Below are 19,253 nucleotides of genomic sequence, written 5' to 3' on the forward strand. Positions count from 1 at the left end.
GAGAGAATGCCCCAAAATATCTGGAGCCGCCCCCCTAAAATAGCTCTTTTCTTCCCTATTTATAGTTGGGGCCTCACGCCCATTGGGCCTTCTTTTGGTCGACCAGGTAGAGGGGGCGACCTCAACGCTTGCTTCGTATTTGATGCGGATTGGGCGAGGTCAGGTTCGCTGGTCATTGCTTTGGGGAGCGTACTTGAGACGGGGTCGATACCACGACGGTCGATTGGTCAGATTTCTGACCGATACAACAATATATTCACGGATTAACCAATTTGTTCAAACTTCACGATACAGCTTCCTGAAGTTTAAACTTTAAAATTCAAGTTTCAAATCGTGTCCTAAAGTTTAAAAAATGTGTCCAGAAATTCAAATCTTATGCCTAAATTTTAAATGACAGAATAGCCTAAATGACACCTATACTTGTACCACTTTGTCATCCCGGTCCCTGTATTCAATGAAGTTTCATTCAGACACCTGAACTCAATCAAAACATGTATTTTAAACCCCTTGGGCATTACGTGTTGGTCACTCGCTTGACGTGGAGAAAATATCATGTCCACATCAGATAAATCAATGCCACATCATCCACTTAATACACCTAAGGGAAAAGTAATTGGGAAAATCAAGAAAAAACCCTTTTCTTTCTGGAATATAAAGTTAAGAAAAGTGCATCCGAAGAAGCCATTGAAGATAAAAGTTCAGAGCTTGAAGAAATCCTTAAGAAGAAAAGCTAGGTTCATTGTTGCTGCATATGCTAAAACGTTGAAGAGATTGAAGGTAAGTGAGTCGCATTTTGGGGATCTCAATAAACCAAGCAGCCCCAAAATCAATTGCTGGCCATTCGTCGTTTTCTCCATTCCCATTTCGGCCTAGCGCCATTAACACCACCCTTCAACTTTCCTTTTTCACTCCTTATTTAACCTCTTCTCCTTAGAACGAAGATGAAAATTTAGATACTGCAGCACCTTTCCGGAATAATTTCCTTGCAGCAAAAAGCTGGGAGAGGTGTTATATGGATACAATCGAGCGTTACTAAGCCCTAAGAATTAACATCGTGTATCTATGAATGTAGTATCTCAGAACGCCTTAGCAATTTTCACTTGCGATTTGACAATTTGTTCAATCTAGCGCCTCTATCCTTAGACATATGATTTTGCAGGTAATAATTGGACTCTTCTTCTTCTTCAGCAATTGATTATTTGCGTCCTGTTTTCTTGCTTTGTTTTCAATTATATACCTATTGCTTAGACCTGCTAATTACTGGACTTTAGTTACACAAAACGCTTTCTAGTTGGTGGTTCTTCTTTTCATAAGGCCGGGGAGAAACAGAGTTACGATAGGAAAGAGGAGGGGGGGGGGGGGGAGAAGAAGACGGGGAGAAACGGGGTGAAATAAGGCCGAAGGGTGGAAACGGGTAGAGATACTTTGGTTGGGAAATTAATTTACTCTTTTTCTTTTTTATGGTTATTCATTATTATTTTTTATATTTTAAATTCAAAATAAATATATCCACTCTCCTTTTTAGAGCGTGTAACCACTCATTTTTCTGACTCAGCAAAATGAATGACACATAAGTTCAGTCAACGGTCAGAGGGGTTTAAAATACATGTTTTGATTGAGTTCAAGTGTCTGAATGAAACTTCATTGAATACAGGGACCGGGATGACAAAGTGGCACAAGTATAGGTGCCATTTAGGCTATTCTGCCATTTTAAATTAGTAGTTAAGAAATTCATGATCTTGTTTTAAATTAGTAGCGGCCTCAACTCAAAGGTGCATATTGACCTCTCTAGAAAAAGGTTGCATTCATTTATCCATATTTAATTTAGGCACGTGGGATAGGCGTACTCTACTTGCGGCTCGGTACGCAGTTACGGATTTGTTCAATATCAACTAATAGTGTCACAAGATATTTCAGTAGTTAAGAGATTGCAATTCAATCGTGCCTGAGTTTAACGATCCTGTTAGTGTTAGGTCTCATCCCTTATTAATCCTGACAAAGAAAAGAAACTATCAACTTATAATCCATTTGTTTTATTTTAACTTGTAACCATTTCTTCTAGAATTATTTCTATGGTTTTCTTTTAAGATCGTAGTATTGATTGGGAAAGCTCCGTTACTTGTCAACTCATGTTTCAGTATCATCATGTTATTATCATGTAATTCCTTCAAGGCTAACACAGAAACTATATGAAAACTAAAATTTGAAAATAACCTGCTTCGATTTTTTCCCCGCAGTAATCGAATATTGAAGAAATCTTTATGGAAACAAGTATTTCTATATGCGCGTGCATAGAGTCAGTTAGGTTCGATTTCGGTTCTAACTTATTTTTATTTGTTTCAACACCAACGCATACAAATTAATGTCAGGTCCACCACACCGATCGGAGGTTTGATTCTATTTTTTCGGAATTCTGATTTTGTACTGAACACCCCATGGCAGTAGGCCAGTAGTTTTATATATATATATGTGTGGTACCTCATCTTTGAAAGAGAGGACTTGAGTTCAAATGTACATTTTACATATGGTTTCATGTGATATCCTGAAGTAGAACTAACTATCATAGTTAATTCATAATTGGTGAACGTGTGTCCTCTTATTTAATTTCATCTCTTTTTGGCTAAATTCCAGTAACTGTCTCTACAGCCGCCAAAAGCTGGCGCTATTGCATCTGATAGCCTACTGACTTTTATTTGTGGGTGGGCTTATTTTTAGGCCAACTATCTGGGTGTAAATACTTGCGTACTAATTCGAAAAGGGGACTTTCAGTTTGCAACCTCTAAAGAACAGATGACAGCTTTTGGACGAAAAGAAAGAGAAAGATTTTTTTTTTTTTTTTTTTTTTTGATAATTATTATTATGCATTAAAGTAAAGAGAGTTATTACAGTGCCGGACTGATCTTATTGAAACAGTCCCTAGTTTGTCTTATCGAAACAGCTTTTGGACGAAAATTTCACTCTCAAGGTCTCAAGGAAGTTTGAAGAATTTCTGGGAGCTTTTTCTAAGCTTCATTTCTCCTCTTTTCTTATCTTGGAGACTTGGATTATGAATATGTTGATTATGAGTAACTTTCTTGTAGCTGAGTTTTGGTGAGACTTACTAGTTTGATTAACTATTTGAAATTCTTTCTGCTCATCTTATGTGCTTGTCCGGTTCATTGAGGAGCTTCTTGATCTAAAAATCGCAAAAAAAGTACTATTCCAGTTGCACCAGTGCTTCAATTGGTTAGTAGAAATTTCTTATGTTGAATATTAATTCTATCCGAGAGAAGGGTATACTTTTGATATTAAAGTAGTCATATATGCATTCGAAAGAAGTCCATATTAACCATATAGAATTGCTTAAACACGTTTTATTGAAGTGTTTTTTAATACGCCAGTACGTTGAAACTAAATCTCCAAAATGTGCTTCCAAGTAATTACTTACGTTATGCAAGAACAAGGAAATTTTCAAGTATTCAATTGAAGGAATAGAATGGAAAGACTTCAATATTTCCTCAAGTCCATTTCCACCCTCGAACAAATCATAGCAAAAATAGTTAGAACTCTCCCAAGAGAGACGTTAAATTGGAAAATGGAAAAAATGGTGAGAAAACATAACTATGATTGATAAAGGTTGATGCCCTTCTTGCAAATATAATCCCTTGCATTTTCACTTTGTCACTTAATTACAGGAAAAGTAAAAGCCTTCATGGCTGTTGAGTGTTGACAACCAGCAAACTTTTTGACAAGACTACATGTTTATCAAACGCTAATACCATCATGTATTTAGTAATTGGCATTGCACGCCAAATTTTCACATCAATGCCACCGTGGAAAAAATGCCATCTTGCTTTCTACTAACCGAGCAATCTTATCACCTCACAGGCAACAGATGTTGTATAAATCTAGCAAGCTAACAACTTTTAGCCCAAAAGAACATCAGAAAAGTGATGGAAGAAATGAAGATATATGAAGGCAACTACTATTCCTTTATAAAGCAATCTCTATACTAGCATGTGGACAGGGTGGCAACTTAAAATGCGGAAGTCTGATGCAAATTTGCAGTTGCTTCAGTAAGAGAGCTCAAAAGGGTCTCACCGACCTCAGCTTTGCAAAGCGGACATGTGTTGTTGATTTTCAGCCACTTATCCACGCAGTCCTTGTGGAAGAAATGAGAACAGGGTAACTCCCTCAGCTCATCATTGTTCACATACTTTGCCAAGCAAATGCAACATGCCTGTGAAACCAAAGGGTTAAATAATTATTAAGATGAATTTGGTGAAAATAATTCAAAGGGTTACATGCCCTTCGACTAGTCCAATTTCTTTTGGGGTGTACTCTGTTAAGTGTAGAACAAGTGCTTTTCCGGCAGCAATGGCACGTATCCTCTGTGATCTCTACATAGTGATTATACATTATACCTAAGGTTAAGAATCTATATATTTTCTCCAAATTTTCCAATAACAATGGTGTTAGCGTGACATCAAGCAACGCCCAGCAAAAGAAAAAAAATAGTATCACATCAAGCAACAGAAAATGAAAAAATTCATAATCAAAAGCATTGTGACAACAGGGTTGTACTAAAAGTTTTGTTTTGGAAGACAATGCAACAACAACAACATACCCAGCGTATTCCCACAAGTGGGGTCTGGGGTAGTATGTACGCAGACCTAACCCCTACCTTGTGAAGGTAGAGAGGCTGTTTCCAGAAGACCCTCGGCTCAATAATTTTGGAAGACAATGGTCTCTGCATAATCAGCAGATCATGTCAGCTCTGAAATTCAGAACATTCTAATGCATATGAGAAGCATACTGGCTTTCTACTTTTGATAGTAAGCTGCACTATGGATATACTGGAGTCAACATATTCTCACATATTTAGGCCAAATTCCCAAACATACTTGTCAGTCCACAGTATGATCTCAGGTGGAACCTACATTCCCATACTGCTAACCGATATACCTATGTTCACGTCTGTAATTTCTTAGTGGATGACCAGAAGGCTTCACTACCAACTATGTCTGTTAACGTATTATCCAGAACAGCTCACAAACAGATTATGCGAAGATGGACAGAGAAACCAAATTATCACCAACTCACACTGTATGACCAGACCTGATGCAAAGCTAAGTGCAGATATCGACATACATAAGGACTTATTTTTCCATGAATAATTATCTCCAGTTGTTCAGCATAACTTATCGATTGATTGCTGCGGACGTTTTTAATTCACAGGCACTTTCTCAAAATTCCAATTTTGATCCTAACGCTGGAATTGAGCTTGCAGTAGTAATTTAACAGTTTTTCCAGGAAGCTAGGAAGTGATATATAAGGACATGGACAGCAAGTTGTTAGAAGTGAGTGTAGCAATCAACTCATGACTGGTTAGCTCATGAGCGATCGCAATCAACTTTTGAGTGGCAACTGGTTAGCTCTTATGTAAGCTAGCACCTTTATCTTCCATTTTAAGGTCTACTATTTCAGTCTTGAAAAAGGTCATGTGTCCCCACAATTTGGATAATTCTGGATGTAGGATAGTTGCAGGTTAATATGTGATTTTTTCACCCAATACTTTCTCTCAACTCCTACTCCATTTTCTGCAACCCTACCCTTAGCTTTGGCATAAGTCTCCACCTACTATTTGCCCTTCACATCTTTCTTCTCCCATGATTCAGCAATTACATTGCCACTCAACTCATTTCTGCAGTCAATTACCTATAACTCAAGAGTATCTTGAATTTTCATTGTAACACAATGATTTTTTGCCAAATATATCATTGTATGGGTTATTGTACCAGACATGTTTTACACTCCCTGAGATCCTCCAGCAAGTTTTTGCTTCTAAATATTTATTACTTGGAACTAAAGGTGCTAGAAAATTGGAAGGATTGAGAAGGGGTGTATGTGTGTGTCTTTTTTTGGTTTGGGGGGTGGGGTGGGGTGGGGGTGGGGTGGGGGTGGGGGGGTTATCACAAGTACACAGTTTGAAGTCACAAGCGCACTTCGCCAACCAATTCTACTAGAATAACCACTATATGAGGAGAAAAAAACAACACATTCAGTAACTCGGCTTATAGGAGAGGATTAATAAATGACAGTTTAAGTTCAGCAGTAAGGTTGGCTTATATTGAGTAGGACATGCCTTTGGTCTATAAATTAGACATTGAAAAGGTGTACTATCATGTGCATAGGAACTTCCTAATATATTTTCTCTGGAAACCATCTCCTAGTTTAACCTTCACTAGTTTGACGCCGACTAGGCAGGAAATAAAAAGCATAGATGATGGAAGGTCCACATATGGCTGCTGTGCTTCTCTTGGGTCTAAATCTTCTTGAAGCTCCAAAGAGCAAAGTGTGGTTACTCGTTCAAGCACTGAGTTAGAATATAGGGGCTTGGCAGCTGCCAGCCTGCAACAGCTGAGCTACCACGGTTGCAAAATCTTTTTCGAAAGCTTGGAGGAGTGCTTCCTCAAGCTCCAACACTGTGGTGTGATAACCTCACTGCTACCAGGCAGCAAATCCTATTTCTCATGCTCCAAAAAAACATATTGAGCTTGACTAACATTTAGTTCAAGAAAAAGTCGTTGCTAAGGACCTTCAGGTCCGCTACATCAGCTCCATCAATCAATATATTGTAATATATATGTGTGGAAGATGACAATGATGAAAATGTTAATATTTCTAGTTAGGAGCTTGGCAAAAGACACTACTTGGATTGAGAGAATTACAGCCCAAAATATTTAACACCAATACAAAGCAAAGGATAAAAAACTGTGGATAAGACAAAGTGGCAGTTCGTTTTTGGGAGACAATTATAATCTCCCAACCAAAGGTAAAGTGGAATCTCCAGTTTGTAATTTAGTTAAAAAGTCAATCTGTTCGCCTCACTTTGGTAGAAAAGGCATGGATGAAACAAGCCCAGCCAAAGCGGAAGAAAGCTTCCCAAAGATTGGTACTTTTTCATAGCAGAACAAAGCAACCAGATAAACATCTGAGTGTAAGCAATTTTTAATGTTTCAGTTGGCTTGCAACTGCTTGAGGAAGAACCCAACAATGTATGCTTGCTGCAGGTTCAAGTGCTGAAGTGTATGATAAAGGGCCTTTGAAGGCGACGAACGTGCATTTATAGAACTTGAGACCTATTAGATGTCATCCAGAGTCAAGTATTTAATTTTATGATTTGTACCCTTTGTCTAGACCCAAATACAATGGATAACACAACCCTTCATCTATTTTTGTTTCTCAAATTTAGTTAACAAGTAACAACAGCAATCATCTTAACATAGACAGTGGGAAAGAATGAATCTAGAGGAGGATTCTCTCTACAAAGACGAAACAAGCCTATATAACTTTTTCTTTGTCATACTCGTTTAAAATGCGAAGTATGTGGAATTTTAGAGTGTCATCAAAGGATTCCCTGGGGCTTTGCTCCATACGCCAGTAAGAAGTAATGCTAGAAGTTATACTCCAAACTCCCAGGTATCGAAGTCCACAAAGTCTCAAGTACCACTACCAGAGGGATGGAGAAGAAAGGAAAGAACAACTGAATAAACGTCATAGTTTTTTCGAGCGCTAGTGCCTTAATGGCTCAATGGAACTGAGGCAAAGCAGCATAACAGGGTTCACAATCCACTCAGATGCAATTGTCATTCTAAAGTAGAAAAAAAAGTTGTGATATGTTAGCACAAAAGAAGCTCTGAAATATTAGCCCTGGTTCAAACTCATGGGGCAAAACCAAACTAAGATCAACAACAACACACCCAGTATAATCCCACAAGTGGGGTCTGGGGAGGGTAGTGTGTACGCAAACCTTACCCCTACCTGGCGAGGTAGAGAGGCTGTTTCCAAGAGACCCTCGGCTCAAGAAAAGGTGAAAAGAGAGAGAGGAAGACAACGAAGAAGAAAGAAAGAATAGGGGAACAAAGGACGATAAGGAAAAGGGGAGAAAGACAACTATAGTAACAACAACAATAACGAAACCAGTAACAGAAAATAGCATCAAACAGTAACAGACTGGAACATACGATACACAGAGTGGACGAAAAAAAAACAAGGGAGCTATTAATACTACTAAAACAGAATGGGGAACTCTCGACTACCTACTACCTACAAAACCAAACTAAGATCAATCTGAAGTAATCTGTTCTTACCGCCAGCCAAAGCAAGAAGTCATATAAACCACAGGGTATGACTTTGCAGAAACAGCAGTGGGTAAGAGAGAGAGAGAGAGAGAGAGAGAGAGAGAGAGAGGAGGGGGGAGTTATTGGTAGGAAAATGAATATAAATAATTCTCTTTTTTCTTTCTTTTTCCCCATTTCAAATGGAGGATGGTGGAGGTTCAAGCTTGCAAAGTTCTTCATTCTTCAAAAGAGAATTTTGTCACTAAAGCGGACACAAATAAACCAGAAAAAACTATGTCAGAACGGGAAAAATTTACCGCATCTTCTCCTGATATGACACGCTCCTTTTCTGTTCCTGCAGCCACAATCCCACCTTCAGCAGCCTCTTTGTTGCCACTTTTGTTTTTCTTTACCTTAAATTTATAGGTCGGAAGAGCATTAATTGATTCTGGTGTGGCTCCTTTGTTTTGAGTCAGATCTTCTCTGAAGCCCATGACTGAAATAATGCAGGGGAGGCAGCAGCAGATTGTTGCACATAGAATAAATGGCATCGCATACCCGATACAGCTAAAGGTTAGAAATACTATACACAACCTGAGAATAAATAGAAACATGAGCAACTAGAATGCTGGTAGAGAAGAGAGAAAAGTACATATATACGCCAAAATGAGAACACTAATGAAACATCACCTGTACAAGTTAGGAGCCTCAGAGGAAGAAGAGTGTCCGCCAAATATCCAGACATTGCCAACCACAAACCACACTGCAAAAAAGCAATCTAGTGCCATTTTAAAGTAGTCAACGAGTGCCTTTAACCTGCAATAGGGAAACGAACTACTTTAGTACTCAATTCAACAGCACACTGCTCCTGCCATCTTGTACATTAATTTCACTACAAGTTTCCAATACCAGATGAATGCAAAATAATGGAAAAGGAAGAGCATTGTGAGGCAGATATTGTCATCAGAACATCTATTAGACATTTAAGTATCGGTCACAATTAGTTGAAGAACACAATGCCAAAAGCATTATTAAGTTACAAATATGGTCATGTCCTTGGTTCCAGAAATATTGGCCATCTGTGAAAGCCACTCAATATTTTGGTCTGGATCACTTCAATCAAGCAAATTCACTCACCACAAAACAGAAAGCATAAGGAACACACTTCCCACAGGTCAAAACAAGTTGCATATTTCCCAAAATATCAGACTGAATTACTTTGTCATGAATGTTATCTACCTGACAATGATACTCAATTTTGAAACTAACATATTGCTTCTCAAACATATAAATATTCCAAAATTCATGCTATGGGTACATGTTCCCTCTTTCAGTTGGTAAATGATGCCATTTTCAGCCCCAACATGCTAATCATTCCAAGTCAAATCGTAGCTGTGTATAACAAATCAAGGGACTGTACACCATTACACATGTCCAGTCTTGCAACAGCATATGAAGTGCAGGGTTAAGCTAAAACATACCAGAAATGAAAATTCCGGCTTTGAAATTTATAAGACTTAAGAGGGGTGTTTTAATCCTTTTTTTTTTTGGGAAAGGTAACATGGTTAGAGGAGTGGTTTAATAAGGACAAGTTTTACCAAGTGAACTACAGTATTACGCTTATTTCTTTTCTATTGCAATTTATGTGATTTATTATACGATATTTTTGAACTTCCCATATATGGAAAAGAAATAGAACGCACCTTCTGCTCTGTAGTCCACTACTTTGACCACCTATAGAAGCTGTACCAGTTGTCTGACGACCTTCAACTTCTGAACTCCTTGTACTTGAGGAAGGTCTGGCTGAGAGTTCAGTCTGCGAAGCACCCTGTGGCTGCTGAGATGAATCCTGATCTGAATTCTGGTTTCTGTGACGAAAACGCCAATAGAGAAGAGGGAGAATTGCTACACACCCAGATGCATAACCGACGATCCATTGGGAAAGTGGAGCACGTGGGTGCTCATCCCTTGACATGGCCAACACTACAATTGCTGCAATTATTTGGCTCACTGTCAAGACTAATTCAATGGATATCCATAGCAAGGAATTCAGAGGACTCCGATGGCGGCTACGCCCATTTCCTCTTCGAACAAATGATGCGTTCCTCAAGTTTGATCTATTAGCAGAAGAAAATGCATGTTGTGAGACAGGCACTGCTGTGCTTGTTGATGGCTGATCTTCAGCTTGCTCATGCAGCAGGTTATTGACTGGTCTATCATGGGGGTTGCTTGATGAGGATGCATCACTGCTACTCGTTATGTCAATAACATGCTCATCATTGCTACGGTTATTTGCTTGCTCCATTAATAATTGGAACTGGTTAGTTTGGCTTTTCCGGTGTAGCCCTATCAAGGAACTGGCCATCTAAGTCCACTGACTGAGAGGTAAGTATTGAAAACATGGGATGCAAAAGTCTTAAACAGAAGTCTGACTTCAACAGACTGAAAAATTCTCCTCTTCTCTTCACAATCAACCAGTTAATTCAGGGACTGCACCAGCTTCATATGAGAAGTCTAAGCAGTTCTTCTGTTCAAAGTGCAACAAAAGTAGAATGTAAGTATGTCTTCTCTCAACTTGAAAAGCATGACACTTCATCACCACGGGCTCAAAAGAAAAGGAAGAAGCAGGTAGGAAGCAAGAACAAAATTAACTGGTCAACCTCAGCCAAAAGAAAAATGTGATTTGTGTGGTATGGTGAGAGCTCAAAATGGTGAAAATAAAAATATAATTTAACAATAAGATGAATAGAATGGTTATCCACAACTTTCCCCAGAGACTAGGCAAAGATACATTTCAATACAAAATTATTTAATGAATGTCCATTATTGTCTTCATGACCTTTAAAGTTTAAACTCAAAATTCAACAATTCAGCACCTCTACTTATATCAGGGACTATTTGATGATCAATCCACTAAGCATCGCCACAAATCTAATAGCCACCCCACTTGGCAAAAAACTAGCTCAACACTCCTGATGCTATATTGCTATCTCAAGAAACTCTATAACAATCCTTAAATTATAATAGCAACATAATGTAACAAAAGCCAATATGATACTAGCAATATAAACATTAGCAACCACAACACAGAACCCAATAATCATTGACGCACAAACACTATAGCATAATTTCACAGCCAGTCACATTAAGAAGAACACAAACTCGCACACTAAAGGTTTTTTCCAGTCATCCACCACAATGTTGTGGTCAATGAACTTGGAGGAGAACCATGAGGTCTATGGTTCAAATCCTAACAGAGGATAAAAACACAAAGTGATTTATTCCCATCTGCATAAGCTTGGTGGGCAAAGTTATCCGATACCTATGGTGGTCAGAGGTAGCAGATGCCCGGTGGAATACTCAAGGTGCACGCTAGCTGACCCAGGCACCAGCGTCATCACGAGTAACAACAAACAAACACTAAGTAGCAACATAGCTACTTCAATCAGTAATCCAACAACAAATCCAGTAAGAATCCACTAATCAACAATCAAACTAGGTCAATATAGCAAATTCACAGCCATAATCCAACTAACAAGAACCCATTTCACAAAGTAACCTAGTTCTTGGTCATCAACCAAAAATCCCCCAAATTTCCCACCCACACGTTGACCTTTATAAGGAATTAATCACTCCAAAAGAACAATAATAATAACCAATGAAACAAATCAACAGATTAAAGCTAACAAATAAACAAAAGAAATAACAATCAAACTCTTCACCAAATCTTTATGGGTTATATATTATCAATTTATTTCTCTTCCTGGGTTTACCTATTAAATCAAATTCTTGGTGATCCGTTTCAATATTTTAACCTTTCTACAAAATCTTAATGTGTGTGTGTGTGTGTTTCAGAAATAAATTACTGACCTGTAGTTGTCGAAGGGGTGGGGGAGGAAGGCACTAACACTAGCTGATGTGTGTGGGTTTCAGCTGAAGTTTCTATGAATCGAAAAATATCCTTTTGGATTCACCACTCACTTTAGCTCTCAAGTCACGCGTTTTCTCTCCTTTGGAATTTGGGTATATTTTTATTTACCCTCTATATCTATAATATCTTTGATTTAGGAGTAATATAATAAATAATAATATATGGCGTCAGCTGTTCCTGCCCCTTTTTCTTTGTGAGCTTCGCTTCGTACGTATTTTGCTTTACGGTGTCATCAAAGAATTTTCCACAAATATTTTCTTATCTTTTTGTCTTTGGCTTTTCCTGGTTCCCTTTCACTTTCTTTCTTTTTCTTTTTTTGGTGATGAATTACGTATAAGTTAATCTTAGACCATATAGTTTAAGAAAATTAATTTTCAACTCTAATTTGAAAAATACCTATAACATAGTGTTTACATGTATAGTCTTTGACCCTTTTTTTGTCAAGAATAGTATTTTAATTTGGTCAAGTTTGGCATAACAACCTTTTAACTTTGGGGTTCTTTTTTCAAAATTTTATAGTAAAAACTAGAACTTTATATTCTATTTTTACCGAGGAAGCAAGATACAATATAGAATAGAATAAGGGGACGACGGTAGTTTGGGGGAGAAATTACGAGGGTGTTTGACTAAGCTTATAAGCTGGTCAAACTAGTTTATAAGAATTTTTTAGCTTTTTTACGCGTTTGGTAAACATACAAAGTGCTTATAAGTCATGTGATCAGTCATAAGTTGGTCACCCTCAACTTATGCTTTTTCAGCTTATAAGCACTTTTAGTTTGTCCAGCGTTTTTACTAGTTTATCCTTAATAATATTTTTAAATTCATGAAATATCTTTCCTAAAATAAATTTTCTAACTTTTTCTTCATTCCATATTTGTTGTTCATCCCTTCATATTCTTAGATTTTTATTACGTTATGTGGTTTTGTTCGCCTCAGGTATTGTATTCCCTGTTGCTATTATTTGGTACCACTTATCGTTTATCTCTCCCTTTTTCTTTTATCTTCCATCTTTCTTCCTTCCTTGCTTTCCTCCTCTTCTTCTTGCCCTTCCTGAGTCGAGGGTCTATTGGAAACATCCTCTCTACCTGTATTAGGTAGGGGTAAGGTCTGCGTACAGACTACCCTCCCCAGACCACCTGCTGGGATCAAACTGGGTTTGTTTTTGTTGTTGTTCATCCTTTTCTTTACAAAGAAATTTTTTAATTTATACTAATCTTTTGTAAATTTTTAAGGGTATTTTAGTAAAGAATAGCTTATCTACACTTCTGTTCTAAACACATCAACTGCTTATTATCAGTTTTAACACGTCTATTCAAACACATAAATGCTTATGTTGAAAAAGCAGTTTCATCACTTAAAAATACTTTTCAGCACTTCAAGTTTATCAGCTATATACAACAGCCAATCCAAACAGGCTCTATGTCGGAACTGAAACATTGGTTAACTTAATTTCCTTTATTGTGGTGGAATATATACAGAGAATCACTAAAATTGATCCCCGAAAAAAATCATTTACATACTTTAATTAGGAGTCTAACCCATTAAACATTAACCTAACAAATAAAACCTATTAAACTCTTATGATATCGTGAACATACCTATTAAACATGCCTTGGCCACATGATAAAGCATGTGTTTACTATTCGAATTAAGTTGAGCGCGCAGTGCCCAAACATAAAGTTTTTACCGAAAAAATTAATGTTCGACCAATCTTTTCTTAAATTCCGGCCACATGTTTTTGCAATATTTTCCAGTCAGCTTTCTTTCTTCTTCCTAGCCCACTCCTACTGCTCTTCTCTTCTTCTTTTGCAGAATTTCTTGTTTAGATACCTAAACTAAGAATTCAAGCTATTAAACTCCTTTTTTTATGTCAAAAAAAAAAATTACCTATAAGTAATCAATTTATTTTTTTATTTTGGTCCAAAATAAGTGTCCATTTGTATTATCAAAAAAATATTCAATTTTTTTTTTTCAAAATACGTATCCCTAAAAAGTCTTTTACTCCTCACATTAAATTATGCTGCAATATTTAATTAAGGATAGTTTTGGTCACACTAACTATTTTGTCTAGAATTTAGTATTTTCTTAATGAGCGTGCCAAAATCGAATTGATCACTTATTGTGGACCGGAGAAGTATTAAACATGTCTTGATGATGTGGCAGATTGCATGTCTACCATTCGATCTTGAGACTTGAGCGCATATTACAGAAATTAAAAAAATAAAGTTCTCTCTAATAAAATTAATCCCCGACCAATTATTTTTCATATTCCTGCCACCATTTCTTTTCTCTATTTTCTAGTTATCTCTTTTAACAAAATTTGTGCCAGCTCTTCTTCTTCATGAGTTAAACACCTCGTCTCAAGCGGGCAAACGGTAATGCCAATAACTAACACCTTGTCTCAAACATCAACGTCGCTCAAATTATACTCAATTCAATCTCGGGCATCGTTTCAACATTTGTGCATCACACACACATATGCATGAGTTTTCATAATTTATCATGTCGTAAGCATTTAGTGCATATAAAATAAAGTAGCAGAGCATTTCAACAGGGGACTTGTATACTTTATCTTTCCTATTTTTTTTTTTATTTGCGTGAAATTCACTACTTGTGGATTACATAAGACCAACCAAGGTCTCTATATTGACATACTGAATCAGAGCAAAGTCTAAATAATTTCTTAAGTCAAAAGGGTTCAGTTAAGTCTGGCCGGGTAATTCATTCTTTATTACTCGTAACATTTTTTATGCAAACCTTACTCGTCTACCTTCTAAATTATACTATATATTTTTAAATTGCATTATGCTTCTTTTTTCTAACTCTGTGAAATTGCATAAGTGTGAGGCTTTGAGCATTGCTGTCAAAACTATATTTTCTCTCCTTTTTCTTTCAAGGTTGACTTGTAGTTACAAATCTCAATGTAAAATCTGGACGGCTGGACCAGTTATTGTGCATAAGTTGAATAATAATAATAATAATAATAATAATAATAATAATAATAATAATAATAATAATAATAATAATAATAAGGGGCACAATATATAAAAATCAGAGTGCTTTTAGTTTGCCCCCTTAAACAAATTTTATCTGACTATTTACATGTTATATATGTACTTTAAATGTGATTATATTATAAAATATGATTGATTAATTGAAAATAAAAAAGAACCAACAATTGAGGGAAAATGTCAACTAATTAAGGCAAATTAAATATTTTTCATTCAATTTGTTTTTCTTCGTTCTAATCTCTTCACTCTTCAAAACGAACAAATTAGTTAAACCAACATGACAACGTCACGACTAAAAATTCGTAATTGGAAAGTAAATCGAAAAGACATTTGCAACTCGACATACAATGGTTATGAGTAATTTTCAGAAACCACTATTATTTAAAATCTATTAACTTTCTATCATATATATAAATACTTTCTATAGCTACTATTCATTTGTTACGGTAGTGTATTCGCGTTGCTATATTCATGAATACAGCAACAAATAAAGCGTCTAAAAATCAAGGCAGTCCAGCTGTACGCGCATGTATTCACGCCGTGTATTAATGAATACAACATCAAAAAGCGCCTAAAATCAGGGCAGCACAGCTGTACGCGCATGTATTCACATGTTGTACTCATGAATACAGCAGTAAGAGCGTCTAAAATCAGGCCAGCACAGTTGTACGCGCATGTATTCACATGTTGTACTCATGAATACAGCAGTAAGAGCGTCTAAAATCAGGGCAGTCCAGCTGTACGCATGTATTCACATGTATTCGCAATGTTGTACTCATGAATACAACAGTAAGATCATCTAATTCGAGGCAGTCCAGTTGTACGCGCATGTATTCACATGTATTCGTGCTGCTGTATTCATGAATACATTAGTAAAAAGCGCCTAAAATTAGGGCAGTGCAGCTGTACGTGCTTGTATTCACATGTTTCGCGCCATGTATTCATGAATACAGTAATGACAATTACCTTAAAAATAGGTATGTCCAGCTGTCTAAGAGAGAGAAAAAACATAAATATCGTATTTCATGCTTTATTTCATACCTCAATGTATGGTATAAATAGTTATTTTTCTATAAAATATAAAAGGTAGCTATAGAAAATAAAATTTTAAAATAATTTTGATTTATAATAAATAGAGTGTATATATTTGCTATAGGAGGTAAAATTTCCATAATTTATTTCAAGCTGAACGGATGGTTTTGACAAGCCTCTATATACTTCTTTCTTCTCTTCCTTCTTGCTTCATAAGAGGATAATTAAACACATATTAAATGGAAAAGAATTAAGATGAAAATCAAACACATGCTTACAGAAATTCTGAGTAATATCACCTAATTAGAAGGTCTAATGTACACGGCTAAAATCGAAAAGTCCGATTTATGATCATTGCAACATCCCGTGACTCCACCTGGAGGGCCCGAGGCAAAGTTCAAGGTCCAACCCCGGGGGTTCCTTATCTCAACCTCGGGGCAGCATAAATCGGTGGTTACCTTGGGCAAGCGGGAGGTTGCCAAGGCACGCGACCAAAGCTGACAATACCTACAAGAGTCGTACTAGTCTGTGCCAGGCTAGTAAAAAGCTGTACCAGCTACATTTCTTTGTAATAATTACACGTGTACAATATTGGAATTTCCCCTCCTATATAAAGGAAACCCTTATCATTTTGTAAAGATAGCAAACAACACACTACATTGAATACAAGAACAAAAACATTCTCTGCTCTCTAACTTAAGCATATTCTCCTCTGATCTTACTATTTACATTTGTTGCTTACATTTATTGTATTTCATTGATTGTTATTCATTTATTGCTCATTATTGATCATAAAAGAGCTCTCATCAAGGCATTTAGAGCTGTTAGTTCTCCGTCGACTGTCCACAGCCTAATGTATAACTCGACCTCGAGGCCCCGTATCAGCTAGCTCGAGGCCCCGATTCTTAGCCACTCGGTTTGCTCGATGCGCTACCTTCAAGCTCTTATCTTATTTTCTAGCCTCTCACTTAGCATCCATTGCTTAACAACTAGCATAAAAATAAATCACATATTTTTAGAACCACAAAATCAAAACTAATTGTAATTACCATTTTCACGGTAAACAGTTTGGGGCCCACCGTGGGGTTAAACATAATAGTGATTGTTTTCTTGCTCGTTTACTACATAACGCAAGTTATCTTTCACGTTTCTTCTTGTCCAAAGAATCTTTGATTTCAGGTCAGAATGTCAAGCTCAGTGAATGCGCATGAGAACAACGGTCTCAAGGATTATAGAGGGAATGGTGTAGCTGTTCCAAGTATTGGTGTACCACCATGAAACCCTGAGGATGCACCAGAACCAATTCCCGCACACGCGGTCTCGCGGAACACCCAACACGTCGACATAAGCTCCCATACCAACCGGGGTATACGCCAAGAAAACCAACAGGAAGCTCAAAAAATCCAGCCCGGATAGAAAGAAAAGCAGACGAGAGAAACGGAACGGAAAGACCCCAGCACATCGTTCATATGATCATCGAAGGGACCGGCGTTTCTCAAGGACCTGTGATCAAGCGGGCTAAGGTTTCCGCCGCAATGGAAGGGCAAGTGCGGGACCGCATGTCCGAGGACGTCCTTGCCTTCAGTGAAGAGGATTTCGAGACCTTGTCTCATCCCCATAACGACACACCGGTAATTTCATTTCTCTTGAATAACGCTCAAATTAAACGTGTACTTGTGGATCCAGGTAGCTCGGCCAACATAATCAGGTCGAAAGTAGTGGAGCAGCTCGAATTGCTCAATCAAATCATACTTATCTCCCGAGTCTTCAACGGTTTCAATATGGCCGGCGAAACAACACAGGGGTAGATCACCCTCCCGGTCAACGTGTCCGATACAGTTCGAAACACAAAATTTCATTTCATCGAGGGCGACATGAGGTACAATGCATTGCTTGGGAGGTCGTGGATACACAACATGAGGGCAGTACCATCGACCATTCATCATAAGATAAAGTTTCCAACAGAAGACGGTGTAAAAACGGTATATGGAGAATAGCATGCGGCGAAGGAAATATTTGTAGTTCATGAAGAGGCACCAACCCCAATGCCCCCACCTCGGAGGAGCATGAGGACAAACAGATCCCCGAGAACGACGAAGAAGACTTCCTCGCCCCCCAAACTTTCATTGCCCCCGAAGAATTGGATGCAACAAAATCAACAGTTGAAGAACTGGAGCAGGCCGTTTTGATCGAGCATCTCTCAGATCGGAAGGTATACCTGGGAACGTGATTTACCCCCGAACTCAGGAGAGAATTCATTGAATTCCTTATTAATAACATCGATTGCTTTGCGTGGTCCCATTTAGATATGACAGGAATCGCGCCGGAAATAACCACCCATCGACTAAGTGTTGACCCCAGGTTCAAACCGGTGAAGCAAAAAAGAAGACCTCAGTCCGAGGTAAAACTCACGTTCATCAAGGATGAGGTAACAAAACTACTCAAAAAAGGATCTATTAGGGAAGTAAAGTATCCCGAATGGTTGGCCAATGTGGTGGTAGTTCCCAAAAAAGATAATAAATTAAGGATGTGCGCACATTATAAAGACTTGAATAGAGCGTGCCCCAAAGATTCAGTCCCATTTTCTAAAATCGACCGTTTGATCGATGCCACAGCCGACCACGAGATCCTCACCTTTCTCGGCGCCTACTCGGGGTATAATCAAATTCAAATGAACCCCGAGGACAGGGAAAAAACTTCATTCATCACGAAGTACGGTACATACTGCTACAATGTGATGCCCTTTGGCGTAAAAAATGCGGGGGCCACGTACCAACACCTAGTTAATAAAATGTTTGAAAACTAAATAGGCAATTTCATGGAAGTTTACATTGATGATATGTTAGTTAAGTCCCTGCGCAGAGGACCGTTTAACTCATTTGTAGGAGACATTTGACATTCTCAGAAGCTACAACATGAAACTCAATCCCGAGAAATGTACCTTCGGAGTGGGTACGGGCAAATTCTTAAGCTTCATGGTGTCAAACAGGGGGATTGAGATCAATCCCAATAAAATCAAGGCCATCGAAGAGATCACGGTGGTAAAAACTATGAAGGCCGTGCAACGGCTGACTGGGCGAATAGCAGCTTAGAGCCGAATCATATCAAGATCGTCTGACATGAGTCATCATTTCTTCTCCCTACTCAAAAAGAAAAACAGCTTCGAGTGGACTCCAA

The 19,253-nt window shown here is 37.8% G+C and overlaps 1 protein-coding gene across 2 annotated transcripts; it reads right to left on the reverse strand.

Annotated features, from left to right (window-relative positions):
* LOC109231123 (E3 ubiquitin-protein ligase At1g12760) lies at positions 3,576-12,151 on the reverse strand. 2 transcript variants are annotated; one of them, XM_019396685.1, is made up of 5 exons: positions 11,973-12,151; positions 9,806-10,629; positions 8,793-8,918; positions 8,420-8,696; positions 3,576-4,219 (listed from the first exon to the last, which is right to left on the reverse strand). In XM_019396685.1, exons 2-5 carry the CDS (start codon positions 10,465-10,467, stop codon positions 4,016-4,018), a joined length of 1,269 nt encoding a protein of 422 aa, XP_019252230.1. In that variant the 5' UTR covers positions 10,468-10,629; positions 11,973-12,151; the 3' UTR covers positions 3,576-4,015. The 2 variants fall into 2 exon arrangements, with proteins under 2 accessions (XP_019252230.1, XP_019252231.1); XM_019396686.1 differs by lacking the exon at positions 11,973-12,151 and adding an exon at positions 11,876-11,962.

The sequence above is a fragment of the Nicotiana attenuata genome, chromosome 8 (assembly GCF_001879085.1).
Source record: "Nicotiana attenuata strain UT chromosome 8, NIATTr2, whole genome shotgun sequence".
In the NCBI taxonomy this organism is placed as follows: Eukaryota; Viridiplantae; Streptophyta; class Magnoliopsida; order Solanales; family Solanaceae; genus Nicotiana; species Nicotiana attenuata.

Coding starts and splice junctions, on each gene's coding strand:
- LOC109231123 (XM_019396685.1), bottom strand. CDS start 10,467: ATGGCCAGTTCCTTGATAGGGCTACACCGGAAAAGCCAAACTAACCAG. Junction 8,919..9,805: donor AGTGGACTACAGAGCAGAAG/GTGCGTTCTATT, acceptor TCCCTATTGCAG/GTTAAAGGCACTCGTTGACT. Junction 4,220..8,419: donor TCATATCAGGAGAAGATGCG/GTAAATTTTTCC, acceptor TTGGTTTCACAG/GCATGTTGCATTTGCTTGGC.